General features: G+C 41.2%; 1 protein-coding gene across 3 annotated transcripts in view; it reads right to left on the bottom strand.

Moving 5' to 3' along the window:
* The window catches only part of LOC139696052 (uncharacterized), a 996,437-nt gene that overhangs the window by 209,427 nt on the left and 759,201 nt on the right, over positions 1 to 27,809 (bottom strand). For 2 of the 3 annotated variants that reach the window (XM_071594664.1, XM_071594665.1), the window contains one exon: positions 15,803 to 15,907. In XM_071594664.1, coding sequence (XP_071450765.1) covers positions 15,803 to 15,907 — 105 coding nt within the window. The remainder of the gene's footprint in view (positions 1 to 15,802; positions 15,908 to 27,809) is intronic. The other variant, XM_071594666.1, reaches the window with a different exon arrangement.

The raw sequence follows: 27,809 nt of genomic DNA, 5'->3' as shown, positions 1-27,809 counted from the left end.
AGATATTGGTAATTATATAAATAACATAAGTTTTTCAAGAAACTAACTCGGGAAATACATGATTTCGTTCGCGTTCTAATTGCAGTGGAGGATTGCCACAAGACGAATTATGGATTAATCTTGATTGGTGGCAGTATGGGGGTAGAGCGTTGGAATACTGACCGGAGGACCCGGGTACGATCACCGGACGTTATCATGTGGTAGCTCAGTGGGTAAAATGCTGGGCTACTGAACATAGGGGCTTGGTTTTATTGAAGGTGACATCTCCGGGCACCCTCAGCTTTACCCAAACTATGTGATTTTTCGGGTACCAGATCTTCCTGGGAAACGATAACCGGCACAGGGAAAGGAACTGGCCCCTCTATCCTAATGTGGTTTTATATGTACGTATGTGCTTGTATACATATATATATATATATATATATATATATATATGTGTGTGTGTGTATATATATATATATGTATATAGGTATATATATGTATATAGGTATATATATGTATATAGGTATATATATATTTATTTATCATCAGTATTTCAATCCCAGGATTGGTTTGCTGCAGTCCTCCAATCTACTCTATTTAATATCAATTCCCTTAATCCTTGGTACCCCATGTTTTATGTCCTTCTTAATATGTCCTATGTACATGTCTCTTGGTCTTCCTCCTGGAATCTTCCCTTCTATTTTACCTTCTGTAATATAGTATATTCCTAATCAGTCCATTGTGCCTCATTGTGTGTCCGATCGATCTGTTCCTTCTTCATTGCCGTAGAGTTCTCCGTATGGTCCTTCCCTCTTCTGCTCTTCTATATACTTCCTCGTTCCTTACTTTGTCCGTCCATTTAATCTTCAGCATTCTCCTCCAGCACCATGTTTCAAAGGCCTCTATTCTTCGCTGGCCCACTATTCCAATGTTCCAAGTCTCAGAACCATAGAGCGCCATGCTCCACGCGTAAGTCTTGGCGAATTACTTCCTTGTTTCCAGCCTTAGGTTCCTTGAACATAGTAACTGCCTCTTTGTCATGAATGAGTTCTTAGCTTGGGCATTCTTCCCTTGATGTCGGTCGAACTTCTTCCATCCCATGTTATGCTGCTGGCAAGGTAGATGAAGGATTCCACTGGCTCTAGCTCTAATACATAAATACATATATATATACATATAGATATATATATTATATATACATATATAGATAGATATATATATTATATACATATATATATATGTATTATATATAGTATATAATACGAGGGTCATCCGGAAAGTAGTACCCGTTCGTGCCGCATGAAGTGCTGACGACGCGAGTAGCCGCTGGACGAGGTCAGATAGCTTCAGTGGCTTGTCTGCCTTCTCTGAGCCAAGTTGCGTGACGCTAGCATTGCCTGTGTTGTTTCTGTGATTGTTTACAATGTTTAAAAAAATTGAGAACGCCGCCAGTTGTGAAGTGAGGGCAGTGATTAAATTCCTCAATGCAAGAAACGTTCGCCCATGTGATATTCATCGCCAATTAAAGGAGGTGTATGGAGACAATGTAATGGACGAGTCGTCCGTTCGGCGGTGGTGTCGCAACTTCAACATGGGGAGGGGGAACACACACGACGATGAGCGTTCGGAGAGACCGTCTGTCATTACAGACCAACTGGTGAGCTCAGTTGACGAATTCGTGAGGAACGATCGGCGCGTCACAATTGATGACATCTGTGAGCATTTTCCCAATGTTTCTCGAACAATTGTTCATGAAATTGTTAAACACCATCTGCATTATGCAAAAATTTGTGCAAGATGGGTCCCTCGCGTATCTCAATGAGCTGGCGGCGAAGGACTATGCAGCAGGAATACAGAAACTTGTCACACGTTATGACAAATGCCTTAATTTGCTTGGAGATTATGTTGAGAAGTAGTTCAAAGTATCCTCTTTCAAATAAAATTTTTTATGTTTGTTAATATTTACTTTTGTGTCTTTATTTCACGAACGGGTACTACTTTCCGGATGACCCTCGTACATATATATATATGTATATAATATATATATCTATCTATATATGTATATATAATATATATATCTATATGTATATATAATACATATATATATATATAATTGCGTCAGCATATTGTATTGTATTCGCACATGCAATTTTATACCAATTCATCTCCCCATTGTAAATTTATTACTTTGTTTTATGGTTTTTTATGGTGAAGAAATAACTATCGTTCTCACGAAAAAATGATAGCGTGGGCACAATTATGTAATATTATTAGGATAACAACTCCTGCCTGATACAAATTAATTTGTCCGAAAGAATCGAAATTGCACATTAGTTTTTAAAATTAGGGCCTCACAAAAAATCCAAAATAAAAATTTACGCGCGAAATAATACGCATGAATGGGATAACATTGACTTCACCCCTCGTCCTTAACACATTTATTTCATCGAGTCAACGTGACACAGATGTCACGTTGACTCGATCAGTCACGTCCGAACTACCTCGATTAGCTAATTGAAATCGTAATAAGATTGGCCAAGCTGGCCTTGGTGAAAATTATATTTTTGAAGCAGCGGACGTTGAATAAGTATCCATTATTTCGCAACCGCACTTTTTCAGAGTTAAACAAATGGTAAACAATCGAACGCAAACGAGTGGATAACGAGTGGATTCCCGTCAGGCCCTTTCAACGATCAATGATTCGAGAGGCGGCGAGAGAATTATCGACCGTGCCATTTCCGCCTGCTTATAACGAAATGTCGATCAAGAGAGGATGATGGGCAATCAATCAACAGTAGCCCCAAGCTTCACCCGACGGTTACTTAGGCGAGTCAATGGCTCCTCCAGATCTGACCTGTCACGTCGAGAAAGTAGGGTTGTAATTACACTTACCTTCCCATGCCCATAATTATCCTTTAACTAAGGTATTAAGCCATGATTTTCTAACGCTCTCGCTACACATGTGCGCTCTTCCTCCGGTTATAACACCATGTAAGGCGCGTTACGAGCAAAAACGAAATAAAAGAAAACTGGAGACCGATACGGATTGATGGGGATCTCTTCGCCATGGGCGATTCGCCGGTGAAAGTCGTTCCGCCTGTTAAGGTCTGGAGGCGAAAGAGGAAGAGAGGGGAAAATGAATTTACGACGAAGAAAATCGCGTCTGTTATCTACGCCATCTATTTAAAGGACCTCCGAGGAAGACGCCGTCAACGATTAGCGTTTAGCATGCTAAATGAGGATCCTTCCACCACTTCGTCATTGGTTTCAAGGAACGTATGGTACCATACTGTCTCATTGTCAACATAAAAAAAAGATTTAAGCCATATTACCACAATCCTAAATTACAGCATTTAAACCTGGGAAGTCGAACGAAAAATAAATACTTAACGGGCAATATTCAATTCGACTTTGATATGGAGCAAAGTACGGCGCGGAAACGTGGTCATTGAAGCAGGAGGATAGACGTAGATTGGAGGCTTTTGAAATGTGGGTGTGGAGAAGAATGGAGAAGGTGAAATGGACGGAGAAGAAAACAAATGAGGAAGTACTTGGTATGGTGGGCGAAGAGAGGGGTTTGTTGGGAGCAATCCTATGGAGGCAGGAAGTGGATAAAGGGGATATTGGCCGACAGTGGGATGTTGAAGACTGTAATTGAGGGGAGAATGTTAGGCAACGAGGACAGGGAAGGAACACGATAGGGATGCTGGACGGGATGAAGGGAGGAAGAAAGTACTCAGAGATGAAGAGGGACCTGATGTAGAGTGGGATGCTGGATTTTGTATTTTGTTAGGAATCTAAAAATATTCATTTGGCAGTCGTGTCCATCCAAAAACCTACCTTAACCGGTAGATTACCATATAGTATAATAATTCAGGCAAAAGGATCGCTGGTGACGGAAGATGAGAGCAAGAGAAATATTGGGCAGAGCTTTAGTAGTAGCTTTTTTATGAGAGGCAGCTAAGGTAATTTCTGCCATTAGGGATGGATGGGAAAGGAGGTGGGTGGAGAGAAACCCGGCGTCGGCATTTACCTATTCCAGTAACAAAAGGCGCCAAGTGGTCCGCAGTTTTACATCTTATCTGACGGACGTCGGACTCACTCAAAGTGCTCTCCACATAGCACCTCAAGTAGAGATACCACTGAAAAATATTTGTTACCCCTAGGATTTGAACCCGCGGTGGGAAGCTTGCACTTTAGCCACCGCACTATCTCGATCCCCTGGTCAAAACAAGTACTATAAAAAAATTACATAACAGGCACCACACGCACAGCTCGATGATCCGCCAAGCTCACACGGGTCATGGGGTCTCAGGCAACTAGCGCCGCTAGTGGGAGGGGCTATAGTCCGCGTCATGGCCGGCAGATTGCACCAGTTCGCGTATTTATTGGGCAGACCACGTATTCATCCTCTAGACAGAAGCTTGGCTACCAACCTACGTAAGAGCGAAAAAGCTCCGTGCGAAATCGCTTGAGAGTGCTTTCGGCGTGATAGCCGGAGGAAGAAATCGCATAAGATTGGAAGACGAAAGCGGCAGACCCTCATTCCGAAATCGCCACCGCCGACAAAGAACCGCCTTCATGGGGGGTTAAAAACTCCCCCTTCCCCCACAAGGGGTGGGTATATCGCCCCACCCTGTTATGCGTGAGGTCTTGGGGCAGACAGGAACCTTCCAGCTGCAAACCCAATTGGACCACACACGGCAAGCGACGTAAGCACGGAGACATAAAAAAAAATACCCTTATATCCTGCCAAGTTTCAATTTCCGAGTTCAAACTGACTGACAGAAAGCCACGGAAAATGTCGGTAGGGTGAAAGGGAGCATCATCATTGGATAAAAAATATCGAATAAAAGGTCGATCAATCGATATCAGGATGTAATTGAACAATTTCACACTTTCCCGACGCGTGTGCATCGATCCCAAATAATATTCCACATTTAGATTCGAGAGAATTTGTTTTCTGTTTACGATGTATCGAATCTCTTTTACGACTTAGTGTACGATACATTGAACCCCTCCTACGGTTTCGTTTACAATATATCCAACTCCTGCTACGGTTTCGTTGACGATATATCGAACTGCTCTCTATCGCGTTAAAACCGATATAGGGAAGAGCGAAACATTTATTTTTAAAATACCACTCAGTGCACTCCCGGTATGAGAGATATCGAAGCTAAATTTCGATATCTCTCATACCGGTGGTTGTTTTGGAAAATATAACTAAAACAAATACCACGATGAAAATAAAGAATTTAAATTCCTATTAGATTATTATTTTGTCGATTAATATCGTCGCTTACCGTCGATATATCGAAAGTATTGATTATAATTATGATTAAAGCATTGTACACTTCACTATCGGCCGCTCGAATTTTGATCTGAGAAAAATCTTTCTCGTAGGAAACTAAACAAAGACGAAAGCGATTAGAACGTCGATTTCTTTAAAATATTTTGAAAAGTGAAGTCTATCCCCATTTAATATTCCACTAAGAAATTGTCAATGTTAAACCCTTTAGGTAAACAATCATTTTGCGATAATGTTATCGACGTTCCTTTAGAATTCAATTGAATAAATTCGCCCAGTCAGAAGAACTTGTTCATTAGAGGATTATCCTCAGCGAACTATTTGTGGCTTTTTTCCAGGTTTTCCGGGGAAAAAAATCTCCGAGTTGATTGATACTAGTGCCCCATTGGGCAGCCAAAGACAGGGAGACCACCCATCGCGAACACACATCGCAGACCCGTCGGGACACAACGCAGACGAAGCGCCTCGGACAACGTGGCTAACAATGTCATTGCTGCAAATATAGTCCTGAGTCATAGTTCGCAGAACGATATCTTAAACCAAAACAATATGAAGAAGATAATTAACCCAGTGGTCCACCGGAATCCGTACATACAGAGTAGAGAATTGCAGGGCTGTCAAAAAAAGACAGTAATAAATATTCTAACCTTAAAGGTAGGTTTCGGACAACATTACATTTCTTAGTTTCGTTGAAAAAAGAAATCGACCAGACAACAACCCACACTACATTAAACTGTTCCTTAATTCCGCAGACTGCCTTCCATCTCTCTTCATTTCGTCCAAGATCCAAATAATTTTCATCCCTCTCTCCTTCGCTCGCCTAATAAATTGCCCATTTTTTATCACAGTCTTTGAAATTCCATCTTCAATCAAAATACAAGGTTTGTATAAAAAAGTGTCGGCGACAATTTTTTCCTCACGTGTATTGCGTGAAGTACTGACTTGAGACCGTCATCGGTTGAATGTTCGAATGATCGTATTGTTGGCATTGATGCATTAGACCGTGACAGTGCACACACCATTTAAATCACTGAAAATCTGACGTTGCGATAGTTCTGCGCTAAACTCGTCCTCACGAAGGTCTTTGGACAGACAACCATAAGGGGCAGAGCCGAGTGTGCCTGTCTGCTTACGAAGACATGCATATGACATCGCGACGATTCCCCAACCCTCTAACAGTACGGAATTGGCATTAGCAGAATATTATCCCTAATATAAATAAAAGTGAAATCCTCCTTCTTTGCAAAGGACACCACCATAATGGGACACTAGGTACCATCAAAGAAACTTGATTTCGTGCCCTTTAGAGTACCCTTATCCGTACTCTGCCTACCAGGGAACCTTCGTGTCGTGGAAAACCATAAGGGCAAAATTGTGTGTCGACGCTCTCAAGGGAAGAAGTACTTGGAAGAATTTTGAGACACATCGCAGCAAAATTCAAAAATAAATCTATCTTTCCCGAAATCCTTCTCGATCCTTTTTATACAAATCCTGAACTCAGCATCCACCTTTATTCTCCATGTCTCTCTTGGATTTCTACCAACAATTCTCTCTCTCCTCACTACTTTCCCCACCCCTAGACGACCTTCCTTTTTCTTTTACTTCCCGCCAATTCCTCAACACACTCGCCGTTCGCTCTCAGCACGGAAATGAACGAAGACGCGAAGCGGGGTTAAGAACAGCTTGGCGAGTCCTTATTCTTTGCGGAATCAGAGAAACTTAGCGAGGAAGGAACGACAAAGTGTAGATTTTATTCAAGGAAACGAAAACATAGCACATATCCTCCTCACAGTGCGTATGAATTCATGGAGGATGTCTCGGTTCTCGCTCGTCGTCCGCCGCCCATCCGGGGGGGGGAGAGATGTCGCATCTCCCGAGGCTCTAAAACAAAAAGGCGGGCCTCGCCATCACACAACCAACTGCCTCCTCCACACTACCTGCCTTCGCCATAATCCGAGTCAAGGCGCGAAGGGACAAGGGCCCGCGGCGCATCTTAGAAACGCATCTTGGTCGCCCGTCGAGACGCCTGTGCGAGCGATCGGGGAATGAAGGTGTGCGAAAGAGAGAAAGTTGTTTGAGGAGAGAGAAGGGATGAAGGGTGGGGAGGCAAAACCCACCCCGGAAATGTAAAGAGGGATTATTAACGACTTCCAAGTCGGTCCAGACTCGATTAAGTGACGCCCGAAGGCACATGAACAGCTAGCAATTTCACTGACATGGCGTGTGTGAATAGCATTGAAATGGATTCATCGTCGCTTTAAGTATGAGTTCTGGTTCTTTTACACCATTTACTTATACGAAAGAAATGTCTAATGGCTGAATGTCTAATGACTGAAATATAATGTTTCAAATATGGCACAAGGTCTATCACAAAAGTATTATGACTTATATTTTCCCGGATAGACGGGCGGACGGATGGGAGGCGGTGGTTTCTATGGTTGGGACCGAAGGAGGGGAGTCTCAGGAAAGGCCGGGACCAGCGGTAGTTGGCTCCCAGCCTTTGCGGAGTGCGGATCGTTTGTTTGCAAAACCTTTATAACGTGACCTCGTTACGATTCGCCATGAAAAATTTATTGGAACCGCGCCACGCCACCAAAGTTTGCCTGAAACAGGGCAAAACCGGGAAAGAAACATTAAATGCCCAAGGCAGCTGTATACTAATAACGCCATGGTTGGCTCGGGTGTGTTTGAGTGGCACAAGTTGTTTCGGGTGGGTGGAGAAGATTTTGAAGACGACGAACGTTCAGGACGTCTTTCCACCTCAAAAAGTGACGAAAATCTTGCAAAAGTGAATGGTCAGGTATCGCAGATAAATGGTTCGCATGGTTTCTGATGAACTTGGCATCCCATGCATACTCCCTCCCCCCTCCACTCCGTGTCCCATCCTTGTTCCTTCCCCTTCCTCGCCTGCCCCATAATTCTCAACTCTAAACATCACAGCATTCAGCATTCTATCGTCAGTCATACCTTCTAATGGAAATTGATTAACCTAATTTTCCCCACATAAACCTACATGATATCTATCTGAAACATGCCAAGGCAAATAAAACTCCCATGTTTTCAATAACAAATAACACTAGTCAAATGTTTAAGGCTCGGGGTCTTCGAGAAAGAATAATACAGGGTGTTTCAAAATGAATAACGGAATTCCAAAGAAATTGCTGGAGATGCCGCAACAGTAACTTTTAACGGAGTCATCCGGTAATGTACATTTCAATGCAACAATTTCAGAGTGTAAAAATCATTCGCGTTGACTGTCGACCGGATATTGAGGGATCTGGGTTCCAGTCCCAGTCAAGGCGAATGATTTTTACACTCTGAAACTGTTGCAATGAATAACGGAGTTTTTTTAAAACTTTGTAATGTGTTTAGCGCACTGTTTAGTTTTTAAACATTTAGCATTTAGCAAAACATTTAGCGCACAGTTATAAATTATACATCGAATGAATGATCAACTCAAACACTTTTGAATAAATGAAAAACTCCAATAGGCGTAAACAAGTTGCTTGCGGCTATTTGAGTTTTTCATTTAGTCAACACTTATAGCCGTAAGAGCTCAATTCAATCAATATAAAACAGTTTTGTTGATACACCTGCTCATGCAATGTTTTCTCTGTTGTCCGCTAGAAAGCGCTAGCAGCAAAGATGGCGACTATTGAACTTAAAGCGTTTCGCGTTTTAAAATTTGTAAGGACTGAATTTGCAGTTGGAGTGCAACGTGCGTTCCATACTAAATTCCATCGTAAGCTTACGAGTTATGATAACGCCCTTATGATGGTTTTTTCATCAGTTTGAAGATACCGGCAAGGAAAAAATGGAATCGACCATTGATCGACGTTAAGCGATGACTAAGTTTTGTGCTAGACTGAAAACATCTCGGGAGTAGGCTAAAAAAATGATTCGTGAGGCCTACTGGGACTCTCCTCTGTCCTACTCACCACTTTCGAGGTGTTTAAATGCCATTAAGGAGGGCCGGGAAGAAGTTCACGACGAGCAACGCTCTGGGCGGCCGTCAACCAGCGAAACCGACAACAATGTGGCTCGTGTTCGACAATTGCTGGACTCAGACCGTCGATTGAGTATCAAGATGGTTGCCAATGCCCTGAAATTGTCGTCTACTGTCGTGTTTCGGATTGTTGCTGAGGATTTAGCGATGAGGAAAGTGTGCGCCAAGCTCGTGTCTAAGGTGTTTGGCACAACGCGCCACGAGTCCGCGTGTTCCTGGCCAAACACCAGGTGCCGCCGCTATCCCTCCCCCCCTATGGTCCTGATGTCACCCCAGCACACGTCTTTTAGTTCCCTCGGATTAAGGCAGCCCTGAAAGGAACCCGTTTTTCGTTTGGAGAAGAGATCCAATCAGCTGAAGAATCCTTCCAGGGTGCGCATCTACCCTGACGGAGTCGCTGGAAAAAAGCATGGAAACCCAAGGACAGTACGTTGAGGAATTTCAAGTGTTTTTTGTAAATCTGTTTCACAAATAACTTGAAAAAACGTAATTGCATAGTTTTTGGAACGCATCCTGTATTTCCGAAGTGCATCAACCACGGAATTGAGATAAGGTAGAGCAGTGCGAATGACGTCACTACATCCACGCCGCTGTCGTCGTTTGAAGAATGGCAATACCACGTGACCAACGCACATTTGACCAGGAGGAGATGGCCCTCGGTCAATATTTAGGATTTACATAATTTTTAGTCCTCTGGTTGGGAATTTAACACCTGAATATTTGGAACCGTGAATTCACGAGTCCATATAAATATATTTAGTGATTGGAGGAATGAACAAACTTAGCATATATTACCTTGATCAAAAAGTTCCCGGAATAACCACCGTGTGGCGCTCCCATCGTTCCGATTTGAGTTCTGTTTTTTTTGTTAAATTGGTACATCTGTTGTTGATATTCCCTTTAAATCTTAGTGTCATAACTTGACATTTGCAAAAGTTACGTAGCCAAGAGTACATCTATCTCTGTGTGTGTTGGCGATTTTTTACAATTGCAGAAATGGATTTAAATTTGCAACAACGAACTTGTATTAAATTTTGCGTAAAAAACGGATTTAGTGGCGCACGGACGTTGGAAATGTTGGAAAAGTGTTTCGGCAACGATTCTCTAAAAAAAACGGTCGTTTACCAGTGGCACGAGCGGTTCAGAAGTGGTCGTGAGTCAATCGAAGATGATGAACGCAGTGGCAGACCATCGACATCGAAAGTCGGTGAAAAAATTGATAAAGTAAAAGAAATGTTGGTCAATAACCGCAAATTAACCATCAGAGAAATAGCGGAGGACTTGAACATTGCCTATGGATCCGCCCAAGACATTGTGGTTAATGATTTGGGTTTCCGTCGTGTAGCAGCAAAGTTGGTGCCAAAAGACCTCAATTTCATGCAAAAAAGAGACCGTGTTGACGTCGCAAAAGACATGATTTGCGAGGCTGAATCCGATCCCACATTCATCAAAAGGATCATTACTGGAGACGAGACGTGGGTTTATGAGTACGACACGCAATCCAGACATCAGGCAAGTGAATGGCGTTCACCAAATGAGCCGAGACCAAAAAAACCACGTCGTTTTCAGTCAAAAAAGAAGGCAATGCTGACGGTTTTCATGGATTACAACGGTGTAGTGCATCATGAATTTTTGCCAGAAGGCCAGACAGTAAACAAAGAGTATTATTTGGGCGTTATGAGACGTTTGCGTGAAGCAATTCGCCGAAAGAGACCAGAAATGTGGGCAGAAAACTCGTGGATTTTGCACCATGATAACGCACCGTCGCACAGTGCTATCATTATTCGTAATTTTTTGACGAAAAATGCAACAAATACCATCCAACAGCCACCGAATTCACCTGATTTGGCTCCCTGTGACTTCTTTCTGTTCAATCGAGTTAAAAAACCATTACGGGGAACGCGTTTTAGCAGCCGAGAGGAAGTAATGGAAAAATCGCAGGAAGCACTGATGGACATACCGAAAACCGACCGTAACTTTTGCAAATGTCAAGTTATGACACTAAGATTTAAAGGGAATATCAACAACAGATGTACCAATTTAACAAAAAAAACAGAACTCAAATCGGAACGATGGGAGCGGCACACGGTGGTTATTCCGGGAACGTTTTGATCAAGGTAATATATGCTAAGTTTGTTCATTCCTCCAATCACTACATGCATACGGCTCTACAATAGCGCCATATCGGTCGATGGACGAAACAAAACAAAAAATTAAGATAACCGCTGAGCGAACGTAAAATTTATTTGTGTCACGCTGCTGCTTTCATAGTCGATCCATGAACATAACTTTAAAATTAAATCATTTCCATGCGGAATAGCGTTCCAAAACTCCGCCTAAAAACATGCCACCGTCACGTAACCGCATTGTTGATGCTTCCTCTCATTCTATCGCGACGTCATCTCGCATTACGTCGATGGCAGTGGTTGTCATCTGTCACTGGGAGTCATATAATTTGGCGCGCGCGGGGATGGGTTTCGCCATCGGACAAAATTGGAGAAACTGCAGCCTATATAGAAGGCCAAAGAAAACAGCGGAGAGAGAGAGAGAGAGAGAGAGAGAGAGAGAGAAGTGAGTTATGAGTCGGGTGGAAGGGCAAAGAAGGGGGTTGGGGGAGAGAGTGATGGGAGAGGGAAACAGAGCGCTATAACCGCGTAAATGTGGCCTCGGAGCATGCGTAGATTCTCAAATGCCGCTGTTCCGCAAGACTTTCAATCACCACTTTCACACTTTTTCATGTACTTAAAAAAAAGTGGAAGAAAAAAACTAGATATTTTTACGTTCCTCAGCATCGAATTACGATTTTTGAAACTTTTCAAAATTATCCTGTCTTGTGAAAAACTCTGCCGAGGAAAACATCACAGTGAGATGGGAGAAAAAAGCCGCACTATAAAATTCGGTCCAAAAAAAAAGCTTCCTTCGCAACCAAGCTCAAAACAACTCCCGACCTTTCAGATTCATTCGCGTAATTTCTTGATTTATTCATTATTTTCCTCCGCGTTTATCACATGTAACTGGGCCATGCTGTGCACGAGGTGCAGATTAACTCTACCCGCAACTTCGTAGGATCAGGTAAATATTCGATTTCCAAACATTCTTCGCACTCCGATTTCATAAAACGGTATTCCAGATCCCTTCCTCCATCAAAGAGTTTTTAACCCGGTAAGATGGGTGAAGTAAAGCCGAAGATGCTTATGCTGTTGTTGATTAATGGTTGTTGCTTCGTGAGGTGTAGAAAAACGGAGGCCACTGATGACAATAGGAACGGGATGAAAAATCGGGCAGACACAAATGAGAACAGTCAAGAGTCGGATTGGCGGAAAAAGATAAGTGAAAACTTTAATATAAGGCAGGGTTATGCACGGTGCGGAAACATGGTCAATATGAGGAAGGAGGATGGGCTTAGATGGAAGGCTTTTGTACATACTACCTTGATCAAAAATTTCCCGGAATTTATTCAGAAAATTAAAAATACAAGTTTATTCATCTAAATCTATATTGTCCCCTTCAAAGTAATCCCCATCGACTGCAACACACTTATGCCAGCGCTTGATCCAATCCTCGAAACATTTTTTATATTCGGTTTTCGGTATGTCCATCAGTGCTTCCTGCGATTTTTCCATTACTTCCTCTCGGCTGCTAAAACGCGTTCCCCGTAATGGTTTTTTAACTCGATTGAACAGAAAGAAGTCACAGGGAGCCAAATCAGGTGAATTCGGTGGCTGTTGGATGGTATTTGTTGCATTTTTCGTCAAAAAATTACGAATAATGATAGCACTGTGCGACGGTGCGTTATCATGGTGCAAAATCCACGAGTTTTCTGCCCACATTTCTGGTCTCTTTCGGCGAATTGCTTCACGCAAACGTCTCATAACGCCCAAATAATACTCTTTGTTTACTGTCTGGCCTTCTGGCAAAAATTCATGATGCACTACACCGTTGTAATCCATGAAAACCGTCAGCATTGCCTTCTTTTTTGACTGAAAACGACGTGGTTTTTTTGGTCTCGGCTCATTTGGTGAACGCCATTCACTTGCCTGATGTCTGGATTGCGTGTCGTACTCATAAACCCACGTCTCGTCTCCAGTAATGATCCTTTTGATGAATGTGGGATCGGATTCAGCCTCGCAAATCATGTCTTTTGCGACGTCAACACGGTCTCTTTTTTGCATGAAATTGAGGTCTTTTGGCACCAACTTTGCTGCTACACGAGGGAAACCCAAATCATTAACCACAATGTCTTGGGCGGATCCATAGGCAATGTTCAAGTCCTCCGCTATTTCTCTGATGGTTAATTTGCGGTTATTGACCAACATTTCTTTTACTTTATCAATTTTTTCACCGACTTTCGATGCCGATGGTCTGCCACTGCGTTCATCATCTTCGATTGACTCACGACCACTTCTGAACCGCTCGTGCCACTGGTAAACGACCGTTTTTTTTAGAGAATCGTTGCCGAAACACTTTTCCAACATTTCCAACGTCCGTGCGCCACTAAATCCGTTTTTTACGCAAAATTTAATACAAGTTCGTTGTTGCAAATTTAAATCCATTTCTGCAATTGTAAAAAATCGCCAACACACACAGAGATAGATGTACTCTTGGCTACGTAACTTTTGCAAATGTTAAGTTATGACACTAAGATTTAAAGGGAATATCAACAACAGATGTACCAATTTAACAAAAAAAACAGAACTCAAATCGGAACGATGGGAGCGCCACACGGTGGTTATTCCGGGAACTTTTTGATCAAGGTAGTATGTGGGTGTGGAGAAGGATGGAGAAGTTGAAGCGGACGGAAAGGATTGCAAATGAGGAAGTGAAGGGATTGGTGAGAGGGGAGGAGAGAGGGGTTTGTTGGGAGAAATGCAAAGATGGCAGGAGAATGAAGGTGGACGCGGAGCGCTTGGAATCATTGCTTAAGACAGAGGGCTATGACATATAAAAGGAACAATTAATACCAAAGCGAGGAACGAGGAAGAATGTTACATTCGGAATGAAGAGAGACAGCCTGTATTCGGAATTGAAAAGGAGTGTCTGTGTGTGTGCATATATATATATATATATATATATATATATATATACATATACATATATATATTATACTATATATATATATAGACATATAAAAAGACAACATTCTAAAACGTGTTTCTTTTCCTTTTTGTGAGTTTCTGTGTTTTTGTTTTTGTTCGCCAGTATTAACTTAAGATACATTATATCAGCATACATATATACTATATGTATACTTAAACATACATACATAATATATAAATATTTATCTAATATAATATATACATATGTATGTGTGTATATAAATATATATACATACATATATATAGATGATTTCGTCGACGTAACACGGAGGTGTTGAATAATAAATTGGACAGCAACAAACAATATAGGCACACATAAAAAGATCACTCTGATCACTTGATCATTACTTCTATGTCTGAAGACGGAGCAGAATTCCGTCGAAACGATCAAGAAATAACGATTGAGTGATTTTTTATGCGTGTCCATACTGTTTGTTGCTGTCCAACATAATATATATATATATATATATATATATATATATATATATATATATATATATATATATATATACTTTACAACTCGACGCAACCTCCGTAACGTTGGTAATCCCAATGGGTGCCTGTTATTCAACGTGACCAGATAGACACAATGTTAAAAGACTCAAATATACGGTGTTTTTCACGTCGCATGCCGGGAGTAGGGACCAGAGTGTCTTCCGCGCGGAAAGTCAGCACAGCGAGTGCTCACCGTGTGAACGACGCCCAACGGGAGAGGGTAAGGTAGGAGATGAGGGGGCGGCGAGATCAGGAAGCTGCGGATCAAACAGTTGAAGGGCGGCCGCGTGTTCGAGGGGCGGCTGGGATATTTCGCCTCTTTGCCAAAAGGGACAGGTCGCATCGAATCGAAGGGAAAATCTTACTCCTTGGCTTTTTTTGCCTCTTTAAATTTCAGTCGCGCCAAGAATGTGGGGCGCACTCCCTTATTTGGAGGAAAATTTCTTCCCCCCATCGAACTAACGCCCTCTAGACTCTAAAATGGAAGGCAAGTAGAAGTTTAGTCGACGCTCAGACCCGAAAATTAGACTCGGGGTTTAGAGCACTTCCAACTGCCTTTAGCAACGTGGATTTTGGGTGAATTTCGAAATCGACACAACACGTTTGCACTCTCAATCACCAGCTACGTCGTTTCGACAAAGCGTCGATTATTTCGACTGAAGCCCTAATTTTTAACCGGGATTTCTCAGCTAAACTTTGTCTTAAGGCCATCACTCACCGTCTAATTCGCCGCAACTTTGGGTAAAAGAGGTTAAGTTCATCAAAATGTGTATTTAAGAACTGACCGTCTGATTCTCTTTGAGCTAACTACATCGTGCGACATCGACCTCATCCTTTAATCAAGCAACAGCATTGGTTTCATCGTCCAGAACGACTATTCCGTCACAAGAGGGATTAATTGGAAGGTTGGCTCACCTCTTAGTGGAGCTGGTTTCTGCGCCTGGGCCCCGGACGACAGGTGACGCGTGCCGGGTTTCCTGGATGACGGCGCCTTCATCTCGGTGCCTGTGCCCTTCTCTGCTGGAAGGAAAGGAAACAAGAAAAAGGTTAGAAAGAAGCGAGAGGAATCGGGAAGTGGCGTGGGCGAAACGTTGCGCAACTCAACGAAACACACACACACACAAATCTCTCGGCAGCCGTGGGAAACGAGAGGAGCTCAGCGGAGAAACATCTGAAGACTTTCGCCCGTGAGGCGCGGGGGGAAAAACATATTGAACAGACGCACACTGTAAAAGGTTGATGCCTCGCAGGGAGTGGAGTGATGATGATGGGGGGGAGGGGGTATCTTGGATTCGAGTTTTCCTCCAAGTAATCTGAGCCACGAACTGCGCACACAAGTCATCCAGGAGGCCAATTTTTCCCTGGGAGAACACTTTTCAAATATTCAGCATATCGCTGGAGAATTTCAAGAATAAAGAAGGGATGTACGAGAAAATTGTGGAGATAGGAATGTCACAAGATGTCTGGACGCGCAGAACAAGAAACAGAATAAGTATTAACTGCATATTTGTGGTATTTCTATATTATCCTCATTATTGCAATCCTAAGATTAGTTTATGACTCATTCATCTCTATTCAATGTTGATTCCCTAACACTTACCCATAGCTTCTATGATTATACGTCTATGGCACAAATATATCAATGGGAAATACGTAAAAGGCACTAAAGGTTTCAACCTTCAATTAGGCTTTCTTCAGGTCTGTGGCATATATATATATATATATATATATATATATATATATATATATATATATATATATATATATATATATATATATATATATATATATGCCATTTGTTCAATAAGGCAAACTGGTTAAATTCAACCGATTGTTTGTAAACCAGTCCTTAAATCTAAAATTAATCTATTTTCCTTAGGACTGACATTCTTCTTCTCGTTTAATAATATGAGCAGAAAATATTAAGTTCTTTTGAAGATTGCGGGCAAGACAAGTTATCCACGATGATGCGCCAGAAAACGTGGATTAATTCACTAAGAAATTCTGGATGACCAGCAGTTTTCCATGTTTTCAAACAAGAAACGGTTGTCCTGAATACATTTTTAAAATAATTTCAATTAAACTTAATTTAAAAATAATAATAAATTAATATTAAAGAAAAAAAATGTCGAGAGGATTTTGCACAGCGTCGATAGAATTGTCGGAATTCACGAAAAACAAAGACCGAAAAGTATATTAAAATATTTACCCCAATTAGTACGGTGGTAGATAAGTGTATATTTTATGCTTTTCAGATTTGGGTGCAGGAATGAATGTAAAATTATACAATGGACATAAAGAATAACAAACTAGTTATAGTAAGAGGGGAAGAGTGAGATGTCTATTGAAAGACATACGGAGGAGGACAAGTGGATTCAGGAAGTAATGAGAGAGGATTAGGGATGCTGAACACTTCGAATGAGAGATAAGGACGTCATGAAAGAGAATTAAGAAGGGAGGAAAAGAATAGTAATTTTTTATGGAATCGGAAGGAAGGCAGGGAGTACGCATGCCGACACAAAAAATGTTATTTTAATGCATATTACAAAGCATAAGGACACATAGATTGTACAATATCATTCTGGATTAGAATTGCAGAAGAATTTAGCCACTAGACCCATTAAAAAACACCCGATACTGGTAGACTCATGCTAATGAACGCTGCGTCATTAGCGCTATGGCGAGAAGCAGAAATAAGAGATAAAATCAGTGAGTCGCAGAATCAGGAGTGAAAAACCATGTATTTGGAAGCAAGACGCAAATGTCTAGACGACAATAAGCTCGCTAAGAACAGCAACAAAGGGAATAATTAACACCGAAGCTTCATATAAAGCATGGTCAGGATGAGACTTTCGCAAAACGAATTGCATTTAGAAAAAAAATGAGCAGCTACTTCGCGAGCGAAATCCAAAGAGTGTGCGAAATATCGCAAGCGTGGCTCCTTGCGGCGACGAATCCGGAGAAAGAGAAGGAATTCCCTATCCGATGAGACGGCAAGAAAAAAAATGGAAAACCAAGAATTCAGCACAGAGTTCGGCCGTGCTTTAATGTCGGTGTAATGGATGAAATAAATACCATCAGGCTGGACGAAGAATGTACAATATAAATACTAACCAAAGAAACAGAGAAATACATGCTTTTTTTCCTTTAAAATCGTTCAGGAATGTTTGGATGGATTGAATTAAAGGTTAAAAGCGAGGAATTTAAGCGCTTGAATTCTCAAAAACCAATTAATTATCGGTATTAGAGTTAGATTTTGAGTCAATAAAAAAGTATCTATAAAGAAAAATTAAATTTATCCCAGAGCGTCAAGCGGTCAGGAATTTCTATCATACAACCTTCAAGGTCTCAAAAAGTAAGCGAACCAAGGATGCGATTGGTTGGTATGCAGAGTTCACGAGTTACATCCATTGGTGAGACAATTTAACCTTATCTTAGGTCCATAGGGGATATATATATATATATATATATATATATATATATATATATGTATATATATATATATATATATATATATACTAGCTGAATACCCGGCTTTGCACGGGTTAGGGAGAAATAGTAATATAAATATACTACATAAATAAAAAAAACAAATTATAAAGTACAATAATACACTACTTCATACAAATTTAAGAATCTTTTTTATTTAACACCTGTTTATAAACTACATTTTTTGTTTCATATCCAGGAGAAATAACATATAAATTTTTAGGCGAACCTACTCTGGAGCAAGCAACATAAAGTTGCCCGTGGCTAAAACTTGGCGATCTTAGATCAACACCACAAAACTTTAAAGACTGTCCCTGTGATTTATTAATGGTAATTGAAAAAGCTACCCGGACTGGAAACTGTAATCTTTTAAAGTTGAAGGGAAGATCAGTTGGGATTAGAGGTATCCGTAGAATAAAAATTATTTCACCTTTTCCTTTTCGCGTTAAAATGACTGCCTGGATTATATTTTTCATTAATTTTGTCACACACAATCGTGTCCCGTTGCAGAGTTTTGGTGGATCTAAATTTCGTAATAAAATGATTGGAGATCCTACTTTAAGTATAAGGCGATGTTGTGGCAATCCAGCTGGATCAAGTGAATTTAGGAATTCCGTTGGATAATTTACGGCTTCGTCAGCATCCACTACGGTATCAACCGATTTATATTCAATCACGTCTCCTGGCAGCATGGCTAGTATCTCCTTGTTAATTTCATTAACATCATCGTTCTTAGGAGCAAGAATGGCTCTTTCTCGCAACCATTCCAATTTTTTATAATTTTGATTAACGTTGGGATAGACTGCTTGTATCATATCACGGACAATTTTCACCGATACACATAAATCTGATGACAATTTTATCATACCAGATACTTCAATAACTAATCTATCTTCTCCAATCTCCAAAAGTTTATTTGCAAAATTTTGAGCATTCCCATCTCTTAAGAGGATTCGCATGTTTTGTTTAAGGCTAATTTCTTTGACATGATTCCATAGAACAGAATGTTTTAAACAGGCATAAATTTCATCAGCTGGAGTCGATTTTGGAATGACAGGCAGAGTTTGACGGAAGTCTCCACACAGGAGTACCAGAGCTCCTCCTATTAAACTGCAGTTTCCTCTAAGATCTTGAAGGGTTGCGTTGAGGGCCTCAAGAGATTTTTTATGAGCCATCGTACACTCATCCCATACTATCAATTTACATTCTATAAGAACTTGTGCCTGGCCGCTTGTTTTGTTTATATGACATGTGGGATTTTCTTGTCGGGAAATATTAAGTGGCAACTTAAGGGCAGAGTGGGCTGTTCTTCCTCCTTCCATTAATGTCGCTGCAATACCTGAAGATGCAACGGCTAGAGCAATTTCTCCATGAACCCTGATTTCAGCGAGAACTAAATTAATTAAAAATGTTTTTCCCGTGCCACCAGCAGCATCAAGAAAAATGATACCTCCTTCTTTTTTATCTACTTGATCCATTATTGTTTCGTACGCGAATTTCTGATCTTCATTAAGGAGTGGCTTTTTATCCGCGATGTATGCTTCTAAGTCTAAGACATTGTAGCTAGTTTCACGTATATAATCTGGATAAAATACACCCTGTTGATCTTGTACAGGTGCAAAAAGACCGAGTTCCACTTAAGTCTTGTTAACCATGGTGATACACTTTTCCTCCAAAATAATCAAAGTTTTATTAAAAATGTCGGAGTTAAACGTAATATCCAATGTAGGATTTTCACTTCGAACTTTAGCCAGTATATCCTCACTCATTGATTCTTTATATTTTTCCCATATTGTTTTTGGGTTAGATGGATTACAGGAGGTTATTATGATGGCGAAGAAAATTTGGATTTGTCCTGAAAGAGAAATCAAACTGGCCTCTCGCAATGAGTCATCCCAGTGTTGATCTCCTTCTAGCAACCCTAAATTCTGGCAAGCTTCTCTGAATGTCTCACATATTTCTCCGTTTACCATTCTTAATTCTGCAAATGAGCGAGGTCCTCTAATGGTATGTAGAAGCATTCTTAAAAAATAACATTCGGCGTTGTTAGGATGGACTGTGTAGACTCGGCCCAATGCGTCACATGAATAAATATTATTCTCAGGATCAAAGTTGCCCATTTTTCTTCTACAAAAGACTTTCCTTGATGAATTCCACGTATAATATCTCGGCAATTCTGAATACAATAGTGTTCTTGCAAAAGTATCCTGCTGGCATAGTTGGAAAAATGCTGTTTCTATGACAGCAAAAAAGTAAACAAATTACATACATACAAACAAACACACTCCTTTATATATATATATATATATATATATATATATATATATATATATATATATATATTTATATTTATATATATATACATACGGTCCAGGATCAACCATATTAATAGCTATTCTACATCACGCCATATTATTTTTCATTGTCAGGGTACACAAGTGAATAGTGTCTAGGGAACTGAATCCTGAATCACACAGGGCCTATCTCAAACACTGCCCCTACCCCCACCCGCTTTCCTTGTCGGCTTTTTTTAAACATTTCCCCAACAATGGATTCCCACTGCGGTAACAATGAGAGGATATAACCCAAAACCCGGGTGCCAGGTCGAACGTGAAAATAACGACTTCACAATAGAAATTCCTCCAAGAAAGGTTTCCTTGAATAATGGAGAGAGAAAGACTCATAGAAAGCACTCACTCGCACGCTAAAGAAAACCGACCGCTCGCACGAGAGCGACGAAGCGGCGAGAGACGTAATTGAGGGCAATGGATCGCAAACATTCGATCCTCGTCCCAATTAGGCCGGAGTGGATTTCCACGGTATGTAAACGTCATTAGAGCGACTATTTGCAACGGGAGACGGAGAGAGAGAGAAAACTGCTTGCAGTAAGGCCAAAAAAAAATTAATACTGCCGCAGACTCAACGAAAGTGCGCGCGTATTCATACAATGCACAAAGGGGGCTATTTTGAAGTATTTTGGTGATTCGTACGTTGATCCACACAATAAATTCCCCCCATCCTATATATATATTGGATGGGGGGATATATATATATATATATATATATATATATATATATATATATATATATATATATATATATATATATATATATATATATATATATATATATATATATGTATATATATATAAACACAGATGTAGATTTTTAGAATATAGAGACACAATTTTTCTATTTAAGCTTTTCAATTCAATGGCAAAATAAACGACCTTGATCAAAAAGTTCCCGGAATAACCACCGTGTGGCGCTCCCATAACCAAAAACGTAATTGCATAGTTTTTGGAACGCATCCTGTATTTCCGAAGTGCATCAACCACGGAATTGAGATAAGGTAGAGCAGTGCGAATGACGTCACTACATCCACGCCGCTGTCGTCGTTTGAAGAATGGCAATACCACGTGACCAACGCACATTTGACCAGGAGGAGATGGCCCTCGGTCAATATTTAGGATTTACATAATTTTTAGTCCTCTGGTTGGGAATTTAACACCTGAATATTTGGAACCGTGAATTCACGAGTCCATATAAATATATTTAGTGATTGGAGGAATGAACAAACTTAGCATATATTACCTTGATCAAAAAGTTCCCGGAATAACCACCGTGTGGCGCTCCCATCGTTCCGATTTGAGTTCTGTTTTTTTTGTTAAATTGGTACATCTGTTGTTGATATTCCCTTTAAATCTTAGTGTCATAACTTGACATTTGCAAAAGTTACGTAGCCAAGAGTACATCTATCTCTGTGTGTGTTGGCGATTTTTTACAATTGCAGAAATGGATTTAAATTTGCAACAACGAACTTGTATTAAATTTTGCGTAAAAAACGGATTTAGTGGCGCACGGACGTTGGAAATGTTGGAAAAGTGTTTCGGCAACGATTCTCTAAAAAAAACGGTCGTTTACCAGTGGCACGAGCGGTTCAGAAGTGGTCGTGAGTCAATCGAAGATGATGAACGCAGTGGCAGACCATCGACATCGAAAGTCGGTGAAAAAATTGATAAAGTAAAAGAAATGTTGGTCAATAACCGCAAATTAACCATCAGAGAAATAGCGGAGGACTTGAACATTGCCTATGGATCCGCCCAAGACATTGTGGTTAATGATTTGGGTTTCCGTCGTGTAGCAGCAAAGTTGGTGCCAAAAGACCTCAATTTCATGCAAAAAAGAGACCGTGTTGACGTCGCAAAAGACATGATTTGCGAGGCTGAATCCGATCCCACATTCATCAAAAGGATCATTACTGGAGACGAGACGTGGGTTTATGAGTACGACACGCAATCCAGACATCAGGCAAGTGAATGGCGTTCACCAAATGAGCCGAGACCAAAAAAACCACGTCGTTTTCAGTCAAAAAAGAAGGCAATGCTGACGGTTTTCATGGATTACAACGGTGTAGTGCATCATGAATTTTTGCCAGAAGGCCAGACAGTAAACAAAGAGTATTATTTGGGCGTTATGAGACGTTTGCGTGAAGCAATTCGCCGAAAGAGACCAGAAATGTGGGCAGAAAACTCGTGGATTTTGCACCATGATAACGCACCGTCGCACAGTGCTATCATTATTCGTAATTTTTTGACGAAAAATGCAACAAATACCATCCAACAGCCACCGAATTCACCTGATTTGGCTCCCTGTGACTTCTTTCTGTTCAATCGAGTTAAAAAACCATTACGGGGAACGCGTTTTAGCAGCCGAGAGGAAGTAATGGAAAAATCGCAGGAAGCACTGATGGACATACCGAAAACCGAATATAAAAAATGTTTCGAGGATTGGATCAAGCGCTGGCATAAGTGTGTTGCAGTCGATGGGGATTACTTTGAAGGGGACAATATACGAGGGTCATCCGGAAAGTAGTACCCGTTCGTGAAATAAAGACACAAAAGTAAATATTAACAAACATAAAAATTTTTATTTGAAAGAGGATACTTTAAACTACTTCTCAACATAATCTCCAAGCAAATTAAGGCATTTGTCATAACGTTTGACAAGTTTCTGTATTCCTGCTGCATAGTCCTTCGCCGCCAGCTCATTGAGATACGCGAGGGACCCATCTTGCACAAATTTTTGCATAATGCAGATGGTGTTTAACAATTTCATGAACAATTGTTCGAGAAACATTGGGAAAATGCTCACAGATGTCATCAATTGTGACGCGCCGATCGTTCCTCACGAATTCGTCAACTGAGCTCACCAGTTGGTCTGTAATGACAGACGGTCTCTCCGAACGCTCATCGTCGTGTGTGTTCCCCCTCCCCATGTTGAAGTTGCGACACCACCGCCGAACGGACGACTCGTCCATTACATTGTCTCCATACACCTCCTTTAATTGGCGATGAATATCACATGGGCGAACGTTTCTTGCATTGAGGAATTTAATCACTGCCCTCACTTCACAACTGGCGGCGTTCTCAATTTTTTTAAACATTGTAAACAATCACAGAAACAACACAGGCAATGCTAGCGTCACGCAACTTGGCTCAGAGAAGGCAGACAAGCCACTGAAGCTATCTGACCTCGTCCAGCGGCTACTGGCGTCGTCAGCACTTCATGCGGCACGAACGGGTACTACTTTCCGGATGACCCTCGTAGATTTAGATGAATAAACTTGTATTTTTAATTTTCTGAATAAATTCCGGGAAATTTTTGATCAAGGTAGTATTTACAAATAAAAGGCAATTCTATTTATTTTTCTATCTAAGCTTTTCAATTCAATGACAAAATATATTTACAAATAAAAGGCACTGCAATGGGCACGCGTATGGCTCCTGCATACGCCAATCTTTTTATGGGTAAACTAGAACACGACTTTCTGCAACAACAAACCCTAAAACCACTTTTCTGGGCCCGCTATATCGATGATATTTTCCTCCTCTGGTCCCACGGACGCGAAACTTTATCCTCTTTCATTTCCTCTCTCAACTCCTCCTCAGTATCATTCACTTCTTCTATATCCGACTCGAATATTACCTTCCTAGATATCGATATTCACCTCCAAAACAATACGTTTCACACTTCAGTCCACATTAAACCAACCAATAAGCAACAATGTCTTCATTTCGACAGCTGCCATCCTCCTCACACAAAGCGCTCCATCCCATTCTCACTCTCTATCCGTGGCTTCCGTCTCTGCAACAACACCCCCTCCCAACAGAAATACTTGGACCAGCTGCATGAATCCCTCAGAAAATTTGGGTACCCTGAAAAACTGCTAAACAGTAAAATCCTCAAACCGGCAACCCAATACACTCCCCTCCCCAAACCAAACCGCCATTTGCAAAAGTTACGTAGCCAAGAGTACATCTATCTCTGTGTGTGTTGGCGATTTTTTACAATTGCAGAAATGGATTTAAATTTGCAACAACGAACTTGTATTAAATTTTGCGTATAAAACGGATTTAGTGGCGCACGGACGTTGGAAATGTTGGAAAAGTGTTTCGGCAACGATTCTCTAAAAAAAACGGTCGTTTACCAGTGGCACGAGCGGTTCAGAAGTGGTCGTGAGTCAATCGAAGATGATGAACGCAGTGGCAGACCATCGACATCGAAAGTCGGTGAAAAAATTGATAAAGTAAAAGAAATGTTGGTCAATAACCGCAAATTAACCATCAGAGAAATAGCGGAGGACTTGAACATTGCCTATGGATCCGCCCAAGACATTGTGGTTAATGATTTGGGTTTCCGTCGTGTAGCAGCAAAGTTGGTGCCAAAAGACCTCAATTTCATGCAAAAAAGAGACCGTGTTGACGTCGCAAAAGACATGATTTGCGAGGCTGAATCCGATCCCACATTCATCAAAAGGATCATTACTGGAGACGAGACGTGGGTTTATGAGTACGACACGCAATCGAGACATCAGGCAAGTGAATGGCGTTCACCAAATGAGCCGAGACCAAAAAAACCACGTCGTTTTCAGTCAAAAAAGAAGGCAATGCTGACGGTTTTCATGGATTACAACGGTGTAGTGCATCATGAATTTTTGCCAGAAGGCCAGACAGTAAACAAAGAGTATTATTTGGGCGTTATGAGACGTTTGCGTGAAGCAATTCGCCGAAAGAGACCAGAAATGTGGGCAGAAAACTCGTGGATTTTGCACCATGATAACGCACCGTCGCACAGTGCTATCATTATTCGTAATTTTTTGACGAAAAATGCAACAAATACCATCCAACAGCCACCGAATTCACCTGATTTGGCTCCCTGTGACTTCTTTCTGTTCAATCGAGTTAAAAAACCATTACGGGGAACGCGTTTTAGCAGCCGAGAGGAAGTAATGGAAAAATCGCAGGAAGCACTGATGGACATACCGAAAACCGAATATAAAAAATGTTTCGAGGATTGGATCAAGCGCTGGCATAAGTGTGTTGCAGTCGATGGGGATTACTTTGAAGGGGACAATATACGAGGGTCATCCGGAAAGTAGTACCCGTTCGTGAAATAAAGACACAAAAGTAAATATTAACAAACATAAAAATTTTTATTTGAAAGAGGATACTTTAAACTACTTCTCAACATAATCTCCAAGCAAATTAAGGCATTTGTCATAACGTTTGACAAGTTTCTGTATTCCTGCTGCATAGTCCTTCGCCGCCAGCTCATTGAGATACGCGAGGGACCCATCTTGCACAAATTTTTGCATAATGCAGATGGTGTTTAACAATTTCATGAACAATTGTTCGAGAAACATTGGGAAAATGCTCACAGATGTCATCAATTGTGACGCGCCGATCGTTCCTCACGAATTCGTCAACTGAGCTCACCAGTTGGTCTGTAATGACAGACGGTCTCTCCGAACGCTCATCGTCGTGTGTGTTCCCCCTCCCCATGTTGAAGTTGCGACACCACCGCCGAACGGACGACTCGTCCATTACATTGTCTCCATACACCTCCTTTAATTGGCGATGAATATCACATGGGCGAACGTTTCTTGCATTGAGGAATTTAATCACTGCCCTCACTTCACAACTGGCGGCGTTCTCAATTTTTTTAAACATTGTAAACAATCACAGAAACAACACAGGCAATGCTAGCGTCACGCAACTTGGCTCAGAGAAGGCAGACAAGCCACTGAAGCTATCTGACCTCGTCCAGCGGCTACTGGCGTCGTCAGCACTTCATGCGGCACGAACGGGTACTACTTTCCGGATGACCCTCGTAGATTTAGATGAATAAACTTGTATTTTTAATTTTCTGAATAAATTCCGGGAAATTTTTGATCAAGGTAGTATTTACAAATAAAAGGCAATTCTATTTATTTTTCTATCTAAGCTTTTCAATTCAATGACAAAATATATTTACAAATAAAAGGCACTGCAATGGGCACGCGTATGGCTCCTGCATACGCCAATCTTTTTATGGGTAAACTAGAACACGACTTTCTGCAACAACAAACCCTAAAACCACTTTTCTGGGCCCGCTATATCGATGATATTTTCCTCCTCTGGTCCCACGGACGCGAAACTTTATCCTCTTTCATTTCCTCTCTCAACTCCTCCTCAGTATCATTCACTTCTTCTATATCCGACTCGAATATTACCTTCCTAGATATCGATATTCACCTCCAAAACAATACGTTTCACACTTCAGTCCACATTAAACCAACCAATAAGCAACAATATCTTCATTTCGACAGCTGCCATCCTCCTCACACAAAGCGCTCCATCCCATTCTCACTCTCTATCCGTGGCTTCCGTCTCTGCAACAACACCCCCTCCCAACAGAAATACTTGGACCAGCTGCATGAATCCCTCAGAAAATTTGGGTACCCTGAAAAACTGCTAAACAGTAAAATCCTCAAACCGGCAACCCAATATCCCCTCCCCAAACCAAACCGCCCAAAATGCCCTAATCTTATCACCACTTTCTTCCCCGGAACACACAAAATTAAACATCTAATCCGTGACCTCTTCCCAATTATCAATAACACTCAGTCCACATCACTTTTATTCCCACACTGTCCCTCTGTTTCGTTTAAACGCCCGTCAAACCTGCGAGACATCTTTAAGTCCACAAATCCAACTTCAAGCACCCCCGTCTCTCCCCCGCCCCTATCCACACCATGCAACCGCCCACGCTGCAAATGCTGTCATCTTTTAAGACCCTCCCCCTCACTCAGTACCAACTCCCAACCACTCGCCACCTGTACCTCAAAAAATATTATATATCGCCTCTCCTGTAACTTCTGCCCTGCCTTCTACGTGGGCGAATGCACGACCGAACTTTCCCTCCGCATGAATAACCACCGATATTCCACCAAATCTCCCACCTTTCTTAATTATCCCATCCCTACTCACACCGCTTCCCACAACCAATCTTTTGACGACTGCTTCTCTGTTTCGGTGATTGAAATCCTTCCCAAATCTGCGAGTATAATAGAGGTGAGAACCTGCGAGATGGCGCATATCTGGGTGGCCCA

Source organism: Hetaerina americana, unplaced genomic scaffold, assembly GCF_022747635.1.
Source record: "Hetaerina americana unplaced genomic scaffold, ioHetAmer1.1.p SCAF_66, whole genome shotgun sequence".
In the NCBI taxonomy this organism is placed as follows: Eukaryota; Metazoa; Arthropoda; class Insecta; order Odonata; family Calopterygidae; genus Hetaerina; species Hetaerina americana.
Note: the sequence above shows the minus strand (reverse complement) of the source record. Positions and strands in the feature narration are given on the sequence as shown.